Source organism: Colias eurytheme, chromosome 5 (assembly GCF_061535395.1).
Source record: "Colias eurytheme isolate Ceu_HAF_F1 chromosome 5, ilColEury1 Martin Lab GWU primary, whole genome shotgun sequence".
In the NCBI taxonomy this organism is placed as follows: domain Eukaryota; kingdom Metazoa; phylum Arthropoda; class Insecta; order Lepidoptera; family Pieridae; genus Colias; species Colias eurytheme.
Window position 1 is genome coordinate 1,903,839 of NC_142984.1, and position 12,159 is coordinate 1,915,997.

The window sequence follows — 12,159 nt, forward strand, 5'->3', positions numbered from 1 at the left end:
ACGTAGAATTACATACGTATTTAATTCGTGTAATATCTTCTGTGGTTTGATATAAAACATCGATATGCGCAGTGCCACGCCGGCTGCCGCGCGCTGCTCCCGGAGGAGTGCAACTTCGGCACGCTGCAGCCGATCTTCCTGCCGCCGGCCGCCGTGTCGATCCCGCGCACGGAGGTGCCGATGGAGGCCATCATCGGCGTGCACGTGCGCCCGCCGCCCTCGCAGCGCGACTTCGGCTGCCGTAAGTGTCTAATTATTGAGGGTAAAGCGGCCTATGTCCAGCGCAGTGCCGGCGTTAGGGGGGGGCGCCAAGGTCTGAAGTTGGAGTCTCTTGCCTCTCCTGGTGCAAACCTTCAGAACAAGTGGGCGCCACAATATTTTGGCCCGGGGTGTCAGTGGCCCTTACACCGGCACTGGTCCAGCGGTGACAGATATAGGCCGAGATGATGATGAGGGTGGTGCGTGAGGTGAGGTTGTGTTGGGCAGCGCGGCGCTGGGCGCGGGGCCGGCTGGCGCGGCTGGCGCGCCGCCTGCTGCCAAACGCCTGCAGCCCGCACCACAACGCCTCGCCGCCCTACTCCAGAGGTACCACCTTCTCTTGCCGTGTGCTTGCCCTTGGGAATCCGACATAACTTTTACTAGCTAAATAGTAAATACTACTAACCACCTTCTCTTGCCGTGTGAGCACTTGCCCTTGAGAATCCGACATAACTTTTACTAGCTGAATTGTTAATATTGTAAATTAACTGCGCATTGTAATAAATCAATACTGACTCTCACATTCTTTTTGCCAATATTGTGGTATCTGCTCGAATAAATTGTCCTCTTGTCCGTTTTCAAATAGCTAATGATGATGGGACATAGAGAATGAGACTGTGTGACATTGCACTTAAAATAACTAGACATTTAAAAGCCAAAGTCAAATGTTTTGCCTGTGTGTGACTTAACCAGTTAGTGCAAGCCTCATATTCATGGTAAACATTTGTTGAGTAACAATTAGCAAATTTGTTGGTGCGTCTCGAGCGAGAAAATTTCAACCTGCTTTATCAAGCTTGCCATACAAAAAAATTGCTACCAACAGACAGTAACTTTTCACCATATTGATTCAACTTTGATGGTCCACAAAAGCTGATCATAAATATTTTTGTAAAATTTAACCTTAATGTAATGGTTTGGAACAAGAGGATTTTCCCAAGGAGCCAGCTAAAAATGTCGCCTCTGCATGTTTTGCTCTGCTTTAGATCCTTGTTGCTCATACTTGTCCTAGACTGCATGCCGCTAGAGCTTTCCTTTACACATCACATGGTCATAATCCATTTCAATAGAAACAAATACATGCCTTGTGAATTACAATTCTACTTTATTTGAAAAATAACCCATTTAGCCCCGAACGGCCCGATCGGCCCACGAGCCACGACACAATAGATTTTCTATTGTGTCTGTGATTCCGGGGCCTGAGTTATTACAGTAAAGATCGTGCAAGTTAAATTAAAATAAAATGAATGAAACTTCAATTAGTTGGTACTATCTGACACATCATAGTGAACTATATAACTATTTAGCTCACTTCCTACTTCCATGATCACGTTTCAGTCCTCAATTCACTAGACTCTATAACTAGTAGAACCACTTTACATTTTTGAATTATTTTGGCACGGCGCGTACGGGTCAGGGTACTCTGTATCCCAACTGCAAAGGTAACACACACACATGTGCATTGCTGTTAACATTTCGGTGTTGTATGTGTTCAATATGACTAACTGTGTTGCTATTTTTGTACTGACTCAATTTAGCAATAACACAATAGATTTTGGTGTTCTAAATTGACATAAAACTATTATATAAATAAAACCTAAAGCCTTTATTTAAACACACGAGTTAAATGTAGTTCAATATAAAAGTCTTTCGGCTTTTAATGTTCAGTAGAATCATAGAAGGACATGAAGAGAGTAGCATGTAAGCATGGGATTTTAGGGGATTTTATAGAAACTAGATGGACGTTTATTTTAGAAGGCACCTGTTCCACCAATATATTTACTTACATTGGTCACAAAACAGGGTGAAGCGACACAAATGTGCTTACATCTTTCAAATTTTATTTGAATAATAGTTTGTTAGTGCAATCTTTCCATTAAAAAAATGATGTTTTCCCCAATCAATATGACTTACGCTTTACTAATTTGAGGACCAAAAGGGACACCTTTTTGATCTAGGAGATCTTATTCGGGGTGTTGGGGGGCGAAAGCAAAGTTCTGGGTGTTGCAGCTCGAAGCGTGAGCGAGGAGTTCAGCTCGGGCTGCGAGGGCCGCTCGGGCTCCGGCGGCGGCTCCACTGGAGCACCCGCCGACCAGGACCATAGACCTGACCATAAACAACATAGAGATCGAACACCTGACGATAGAGATGAAGGTATGTGAACGTGAAAACTCATACTCGAGAAATTTCTCTAAATTTTTTCCTAAGTCTGTAACAAAATTCATCCAATACTATTGTATGTATACTGTATAGCTTGTTCTTTATAGACTTCTTCAAGTATTATGTCAAATAGGTACTCCGTTTCCACAAAATAAAGGTTTGCTCATGTCCTTTCTATGTCGATAAAAAAAATCTCAGTTGATACAGACAATGGTTAACAAAAGCAATGGTTAAAAAAAATTTTTCATCATTTTTTTTGGGACCATTGTTTTGGGGATTTTACAACTGCAAAATTGTATTGAAAATAGTATTTATATATGTATATATTTAATGTTCATACATAGTCTGGTTAGAAGTTACTGTTTTATTATAAGTACCTATATTGCATCTAGATAAATATTAATGAATTCCGTAAGTTGGGTCCATAATATAAACTCTATTCCGCAGTCCAAACAAGTCATCATGTTATAAGTAAAACTTTTATCCATACCTCTAATTTACTTCAACTAATTAGTTGAAGTATTGAAATATTCAATACAATGGTATAGAATATTTCACGTGCAATACACATATTATTATAGCGGTAGCCTTCTGCGTCCATTCGTCAATAATACTTTATTATAGAATATTAAAAAAAATGCTTTACTGGTCAATTAGTAATTACTCACTAGGAATGCATATAATATGACAAATTACATATAGTAAAAACTGTAAAATTGCAGTTGTAAGACGTTAAATAATAAAATATAGTGTAGGAAAGTATCAGTCATTTGGCACAACGTTATATTGTAAGTATCCCATCATAAAGTCGATCTTCTATGAGATATACTAATAATTAATGTTTCCGGTGCAGACATAACCTTGTTTCTTATAGATAGTGACCGTAAAATTATTGACCACTAATGGCACTAGGACAGGACAGGTCCACAATCCTGACCTTATTTATTCATTAATTAAAACATTCATTGTACTTACAGTTAAAATACCAAAGCATACATTGAATGACTATATGTATATAATTAGTTAAAACCACTTTAATCAACAGAGGTCGTAAAAGTGTACGACGGGGAAGCAGCGTGGTCGCGTCGCTTGTACCGGCCAGTAGTTGTGGGCCGCAACTGGAGCGAGCATGAGCTCGTGGCCGCGGCCCTTCGAGCCTTCCACGTGGCGCGGGATCCAGAGCAATTTGAGTTGACAGATGCACTTGCGGGGGAAGAACCACCGCTGAAGGACCCTACACCGTTAGCAAGAGTTACCCGCTTGCCGAATAAGAGACCAGCTTTATTCTTACGCTTTAAGTGAGTATGAATTAACGGGATATTTCAACAAATTATTTGATTTATGTGCGATATTATGCATTTTGACCATTAGGCTCAATAAGTTCATCGAAAATCGAATATTAAACATCAAAATTCCTGAAGATCGCTTTTAAAGAAAAAAGAAACTAGTATTTTCAGGCAAAGAATGATTATAATTACGAAATACGCTTAAATTTGTTCCCATTACTTTTTACATTTTACCCAAAATAATTTTACAAGTACTCTCTACCGACGTTATAAGTCCTATGTGAAAAGGGGCTTTTAGATTTTTTTTCTAAAATTGCCTTGTTACCTTCCCCCTCTAGGGAGCCAGAAACAGGTGGCGGTGAAGTCCGCGTGTACCCGGGCCGAGTTGCCGGCGCGGGAGATGCGTTCGTCACCGTCACCTGCTCGGGAGACGACTCAGTAGCTGACCTCATGGCGTTTGCCTTGGAGCGGTTCGGCCTCGATCCAGCTAGGGCCACGCAGGACTATCGGTGCTCGGAGATCTTGCTCGATCGAGGAGGTTAGTTACTGATAATTTACTTCATTCATTCAGTGTTTTTTAATTGTAAAACAATCCTTTAATTAGATATTTTAATAATTTAAAATGTCCAGGGTCAGTTCATTTCAGAATCATTTATATAATACGGAATTTTGTCTCGACACGCAAACAATTATCGAGAATGTCTCTCCACATGAAAAGTCTTAGTGTTAGTCTTATCAGCACGACTAATTTCTAAAGCTTTCCCAGATCATTTCAAAAGCATCAACTAATTTCCAAGTATGTCAATCCTTTTCTAAACCTTCTTCCATCCCTCTAGTATCAGAACGCGTATTAGAAGAAGACGAGCGACCGTGGCGCATACTGGTCCGCTTGGCCCGCGACTCGGTCCGGCGCATGGAGCTGGCGCGCTTCTACCTGCAGCCGCGCCGCGACCCGCACGGGCCCACGCTCGCGCTGTTCGTGGCCTCGCTTCCCGCCGGCCTGTCCGAGCGGAAATACGAGACGATACTAGTCGAGTTCCTGGGCGCTGGTGAGTGGCCACAACACGGACATAACTAGAAACCTAACTGGGGTATTTTTCTTCTTCATGGCAAGAAGATTAACTGGGGTTGACAGTTGTGGAGATTTTAAATAAAAAAAGCAAAAATTGTCTCTGGACTATAATAACCCAGAGGTGACGCAAACACCCTGTGATAACCAATAAAAAAAAATAAAAAATTAACAGATTAAAAAAAATCACTGATAAAAATGATCAACTCCAGTTGTACAAACACAATATTTTGTCAATTTTAAACATACCTATATCTGAAATTCCATAGTTTCTTGACAGTTCCCATAAAAATACATTTCTTACAGATAACAAGTTCACATCAATCGGACCGATCTATTATGAGTATGGATCAATGGTGATCACGTATGAAGACGCAAGTAAGGCTGTGCGTGCGCTCTATGCGCTAAGAGAGGCTAAATATGAAGATAAACATTTATTAGGTACGTCACTAGACAGAAAACATAAAAGTACATGCGATCACTTTCAACATGGGAAAGGTGATGATTGATGATGACATAAGATTTGAAGATGAGGAAGTTGAGAGATGAGAAGTTTGTTGGCAAAAATTCTTAAATTAAAAAAATTGACATTTTATTTTTACATTCATTTCGATAAATATTTTCAATTTAAATAAGAATGAGCGTGTATGCCGCGCACACTTGTTAGAAATGAAACTTCTTTGGCAAGATGCAAACATACCAAAATTCGTCGCCTTACTCCATGACGTGACGGTATTGCCATGACGCGACCTTGAAATTAATACCACAATCTTGTTGTTTTATAAAACATTTATCAAATCTGCCTATACAGTTATGCTACTCCCAAGCATCGAACCCGCGATGGTGCCCTCGGACGTGAAGCCGCTGCTGGTGTTCGTGAACGTCAAGTCCGGGGGCTGCCAGGGGCTCGAGCTGATCTCCTCCTTCCGCAAGCTCCTCAACCCCTACCAGGTGTTCGATCTGGAGAACGGCGGCCCTTTGCCTGGGTAAGTTGCCATGCACAATAATTCAATAATTAGTTCAATAATTTATATTTTGATAGCTTTTTCTAAAGGCAATAAAAAATCACTAAAAGGGATTGCTCAGTTTAACTTGGATACAATACAAAACCTCGCATTATTTTAGATTTCTTAAAATTGACATAAATCTACTATGTCTGTTAAGTTATTGGTTATTGTATAACATTTTTTTTAATTAAGTGTAAGAATCAATTAAAGCTTTCATAAGAAGTCACTCATGTGCATTTTAAAATTATTCCAATCTGATCTTATATTAATTATCACCAGAGGTCTGCCCCGGCTTCGCCCGTGGTACATATTTTGCAATAAAAGGTAGCCTATGTCCTTTCTCGGGTATCAAAATATCTCCATACCAAATTTCATGCAAATTGGTTCAGTAGTTTAGGCGTGATTGAGTAACAGACAGACAGACAGAGTTATTTTCGCATTTATAATATTATAGTATGGATTAATAAACAACATAAATCCATAATTCTCAATTAAATAAATTACGTTGACTTGTCAAAAGCCTTCGATCAACTATCCCATAAATAATTATTTTAAAAAACATGACTTTTGTAAAATTGGTTCAGATTTTACCTACTTATAAATATGAAACAAAGCGTAATCATTACTCGGACTAATAATATAACTGAGAAAGTAACGTACAAATCTGAATACACATGTATAACCAGAGTGGTGTACCTCAAGGAAGTGTCCTGGGGCCTATTTTATTTTTACATTACATCAATGGCATTATATAATTTACAAATAATAAGAAAACACTACACACGATATTTCGAAGTGGTTATTTCTCTTTAGAACTTACAAAATATAAAATTTATCAAGACACACGTACATACTACAAATTTTCAGCATTTTTCGCAATCCTACCCTAAAAATTCCACCGTCTTATCAGATTTTCTTCTCTCAAAGGTTATACGTATTCCGTCACATCCCCAACTACAAGATCCTGGTGTGTGGTGGTGACGGTACCATCGGCTGGGTGCTGCAGTGCCTCGATAACGTGGGGCAGGACTCGCAGTGTTCCAACCCGCCGTGTGCTATTGTTCCGCTTGGGACTGGTGAGTAGTGCTTTAGTATTGATATATGTTACAAAATGTATTGATAGAATAGGTTAAATGTGACTGAAATACGAGGTTGGATGTTCATAAAAATCTATAAAAAAATGTATAAATATATGCAATAGATAAGTATAGTGCATTCGTGTAATTCGGAAAATTGTGAATGCCACTTCAGAGCATCGTTTTATTGTGCGTATCGTGAAGCTATCACATAAAATAAATGGGTTTAATAATAATAGCTTGCATATTTGTTTAATCAATCAAGTTACGTATTTATTTAACATTATTGCATTTACTCCGTCATTCGGAATTATCCCATTGCACCTTATCATATCATATTTCATATCATAATACAGTTAGTTCAATAATTTTCACATGAAACACAGCACGATCTCATAACAAAAGACATCTAGATTGAAAAACTAAAAAAAGACGTGTGGCACTCGGGGACTGCCGCGGTAAAGCTATTGCATGCTATGCCTTGAAGCCACACCTCCGAGCCCGTTCCCGTAGGGAGCGTGAGGTTTTTCGTTACTAAATTTCTGGATTCGATCCCCGCGCTCCAGGCCTGCGATAGAAGCTATGCAATAGCTTGATAATATCCAGTTTCATATCATAGGACAGCTAGATGTAATAACAAACAATATCTCCCGTTGCCAGGCAACGACCTAGCCCGCGTGCTCCGCTGGGGCTCGGGCTACACGGGCTGCGAGGACCCGCTGTCCCTGCTGCGTGACGTCATCGACGCGGAGGAGATCCGCCTCGACCGCTGGACCGTGGTCTTCCACCCGGAGGACAGCAAGCAGGACGAGCCCAAGGAGCTCACCAAGCAGCTGCAGCCCGGTAAGTGGGGGGAAAGGAAAAGTGACGTCATCGACGCGGAGGAGATCCGCCTCGACCGCTGGACCGTGGTCTTCCACCCGGAGGACAGCAAGCAGGACGAGCCCAAGGAGCTCACCAAGCAGCTGCAGCCCGGTAAGTGGGGGGAAAGGAAAAGTGACGTCATCGACGCGGAGGAGATCCGCCTCGACCGCTGGACCGTGGTCTTCCACCCGGAGGACAGCAAGCAGGACGAGCCCAAGGAGCTCACCAAGCAGCTGCAGCCCGGTAAGTGGGGGGAAAGGAAAAGTGACGTCATCGACGCGGAGGAGATCCGCCTCGACCGCTGGACCGTGGTCTTCCACCCGGAGGACAGCAAGCAGGACGAGCCCAAGGAGCTCACCAAGCAGCTGCAGCCCGGTAAGTGGGGGGAAAGGGATAAAAGTAACTAAATCAATAAACATTTCAGAACAGGCACGATCTGATCCTATACTAAGCTTTTGCTTGTGTTATGGAAACCAGATGGCTGATAAACATACATATATAATTTTAAATAAATACTTATATTATAGATAATTAACACCCACAGAGCAAACATCTATGTTCATCACAAAAATATTTGCCCCGGGTGGGAATCGAACCCACGACCAGCGGCTTGGAAGCAGGGTCACTACTAACCAAGCCAACCGGCCAATCAAAAAAAAAATTAAAAATATGATTCAGAATGAATTAATGAAAGTATAATTGCAATACATAGAGAAACAATAAAAAAAATAATAATGAGAAAAGTATAATTTATATCAAACCTTATGCTTTAATTTTTAAGATCTAGGCGAAATGCACATTATATTAATAAAGTTCTTCTATTTTTCTGTACATAAGTTACTCTTAGCTTTGAAAGAGCATTAAAAATTGATTTACTACGTAACCCAGCTGGAAAAACACTATAGAGATATAAAAAATCCGCAGTATTCACATGCGCGGGGCTCGGTTCCCAGAGCGAGGACAACTCGCAGATCCTGGTCATGAACAACTATTTCGGTATTGGCATCGACGCTGATCTCTGTCTGGACTTCCATAATGCGAGGGAGGAGAATCCTAATAAGTTTAATAGCAGGTAACAAATACTCAAATATTGTGACTTTCCATGTTTTGTTCTTGTATCTCCAGTGATCAGTCCATATATTTCATCATTTCGTAGCATATTTTAAGAATTGTGAATGATGCAAATGACTTAATATATAGATTCAAAAGTGTAAAATATTATGAAAATAAGTTGGCTAGTTTGATCAATTTTCACTTTCCAAGAAAACCAGTGCATAAAATATATGTTACCTATATTTCTTTCTTTTCTACCTAAACTTCCATAATAGAAATCTTAAATCCTGTAAAATGTTTTTACAGAAATGGGCAGCTCTATCAATATGCCTAATGCCTATGTATTATTAAAATAAAATACTTAATATATCAATAACTAGCCCTATATCAAGCCAATCAAAACTGAAACAATCCTTTTAGGTTACGCAACAAGGGCGTGTACGTGAAGATGGGTCTCCGCAAGATGGTGGGCCGCAAGATGTGCAAGGACCTGCACAAGGCGGTCAAGCTGGAGGTGGACGGCAAGCCCGTCGACCTTCCTGCTGTCGAGGGCATTATCATCCTCAACATTCTTAGGTAAGCCAAGATTTTTAGGTATAGGCCAAATTTTTGTAGTGTTTATGTGAAAATTAAAAAGAAAGTTGGATGGTGCTAAGTAAGCTGTTTGACTAGCTTACTCAGCACCATCCATAACTTGTTCTAAATTGGTGCTGCTAACGTAAATTTGCAACCATCTGATTTTATTTCTTCTAGATACTTTTGCTATAATCTGGCAATTTTTCGAGCCGAAGCAAGTAACAAAAAAGCTTTTTCGTATATTAAAGATCACAGTTCAATATTGGTGCAACTGACAGTCATACTTAATAATACGCTGGGCTTAATAATTTTACAAATTTTCGGCCGGGAAGAAATCATTGACGAACTTCGAATCTAGCCTAGCATTACTAATTCACTCGAAGTACGAAACGGTGTCGGTCTTCGGTAGAAATTTCCACCTTACTTTAGCTTCCTGAGCGGTATCTTGTCAATATTCATTGTCTTATACCACTAGCAAAGCCCTAACAGTGCTATAACTCCAGCTGGGGCTCCGGCGCGAACCCGTGGGGCCCGGAGAAGGACGACCAGTTCAACAAGCCCAACCACTGGGACGGGATGCTGGAGGTGGTCGGAGTTACCGGCGTCGTGCATCTCGGGCAGATACAGTCCGGTCTGCGAGGGGCCATGCGGATCGCACAGGTATACCTAAAGGCACATTTAAGGGACTAAATGTGAAATTATCCCACCCATATACCTATACCCACAGCAATCAAACTGAACACAAAAAAGGTTTTTTACAACAACTTAACTTTTTCAGCAACTTATGAAGTCAATCATTGCCGATTATATATTTTTTTGTAAAATACGACCCTATAATCTGTACTCGATAGTTTGTGTTATTCTTTATCAGAAGTTTAATAAATCATAGCGGAATACATTTTTAAGTTTACAACTAATATGCTCGATAGATAGATTGCATTTGCATATAGATTAAACTTAGGTACTCTCTTATTATCTGTGACTAAAAAAAATCCAATTGAACTGCAATACTGCCTTATCCTACTCACAATAATTATACTCAACCATGTTTGTTTCCAGATCGGGCACCACATAAAGATAAAAAATATTACCTCAGTGTTTTATTATTTAAAAAAAATCATTGCCAACACGTTCTAATTGTTGTAATAGACGAACAAAAACAAGTGTTTGTGGTGCGCTCGATAGCAAATGTATGTTCCAGGGCGGGCACATAAAGATCAACCTGAAGAGCGAGATCCCGGTGCAAGTGGACGGCGAGCCCTGGGTGGCCGCGCCCAGCGAGGTTGTCGTGCTCAAGTCTGCGCTTAAGGTAACACACATCTCAAACGCCTTGCTTACGTGTTGCACGAATTGTTTACAGGACATTTTTGAAGTGAAAACTTCTTTAGCGGCGTTGAGCACTTTTTCTGTAATGGGTATAAAATCTTAAACTCGCGTCAGGACACGTGACCTGATCGAAAAAGCGTAAGACGGATACCATTCCAAAATATCAAACATGCTCAACGTTAATAATCAAGTTTTCACTTCTGCCGGCACTCCCGGAGTGCAACCCCGTCTTTTTTAGTAGGTTCATTTAGTTCTAACTTCTGTCTTTCTATGGTAGGACTGTTTAGTTCTGACTTATATCTTTCCATCAGGACATTAGGACCATTTTAGTTCTGACTTCTGATTTTTTACCTAGGATTAGAACATTCTAGTTCTGACTTCTGTATTTCTATGGTAGGACCATTTAGTTCGGAGTTCCTTGTGGAACTACAGTTAGAATTTCATGTTCATAGTAAAGGCATTTTGTATTTTCCAACTACTTACTACTTCCACCTACTACTAACTATTAACCCTTTTGCCCAAGGGCTTTTGTATTTACTAACTTATTTACTGTTTATCGTGATCAACACTTTAAATATTAGTTATGTATCTCAAAAATATACTGTCTTTATTTCCACTTCTTTTCATCTTGTGTAAGATAGAGATTAAAATCACTTAATTAGGATACTGTGTCTTCACTGTCTTTCTTCGTAAAATAGTTTCACCATATACACCTTTGACTATATAGTACTAACTAACTTGTAAACTACTATTTAACTTTATTTGTGCACGATGAAGTACTTTTTATGGTGAAGCTATTGCTTTTGATCACACGCCACGCCCGGATGCATGCTCGCTTGTCTTGTACCAATCGAGGCATTTTCTGAAATAGTTCTGCTGACTTTATCAGAATCTGTCTTTTCACACGAGCGGACATGTGCTAAAACGTTTATTGGTCTGCTTGTCGATGGTTTTGTGTCTATGGTTAATGTTCTACCCAGAGACAAACCGCTTGCACGAGACAACGCTGCGCTCGCGTTTTCACTGTCGAGGCAGCGCCGAAATGCTTCCCAATTTGTTTATGTTACTGTAACACAGGGGACTTGCAATTTTTGCCATGTCTTAATATCTTTGTCCAAACGTGAAAATGACCCCATTATGATAAGTCATTTGCTTATAGTAACATAATTTCATCGACATTTTTGGAGCACCGCGACACACGCGGCCTTTTTAGTACACCCCATTATAAAAATATAACTTGTATCGTTTATTTGATTTAAAGCACATAATACGAGTTGTTAATGTAAAAATGGAAAAAAAGGTGATCAAAGTAGAGTCAAGATCGTGGAGCCTTAAAATTTTAATCAGGTTTCAGTAAAAATAGATGAATGTATTATGTGGTTTAATTCACGTCGCTGGTCACAGCCCCGTGTCGGCGCTGCTCAAAGGACTCGCTTTGATCGTGCGATGTTTGTGTATGCTCAGTGAAAACGCGGTCGTCGCTCATT

General features: G+C 40.2%; 1 protein-coding gene across 1 annotated transcript in view; it reads left to right on the plus strand.

Annotated features, from left to right (window-relative positions):
- The window catches only part of LOC149908299 (diacylglycerol kinase theta), a 33,974-nt gene that overhangs the window by 21,331 nt on the left and 484 nt on the right, over positions 1-12,159 (plus strand). Inside the window, exons 5-17 of the mRNA XM_090101718.1 lie at positions 73-241; positions 2,266-2,409; positions 3,461-3,713; positions 4,040-4,239; positions 4,538-4,750; positions 5,077-5,211; positions 5,582-5,756; positions 6,705-6,853; positions 7,514-7,696; positions 8,642-8,789; positions 9,191-9,346; positions 9,850-10,006; positions 10,548-10,655. Of these exons, the coding sequence (XP_089957844.1) occupies positions 73-241; positions 2,266-2,409; positions 3,461-3,713; positions 4,040-4,239; positions 4,538-4,750; positions 5,077-5,211; positions 5,582-5,756; positions 6,705-6,853; positions 7,514-7,696; positions 8,642-8,789; positions 9,191-9,346; positions 9,850-10,006; positions 10,548-10,655 (2,190 nt within the window). The remainder of the gene's footprint in view (positions 1-72; positions 242-2,265; positions 2,410-3,460; positions 3,714-4,039; positions 4,240-4,537; positions 4,751-5,076; positions 5,212-5,581; positions 5,757-6,704; positions 6,854-7,513; positions 7,697-8,641; positions 8,790-9,190; positions 9,347-9,849; positions 10,007-10,547; positions 10,656-12,159) is intronic.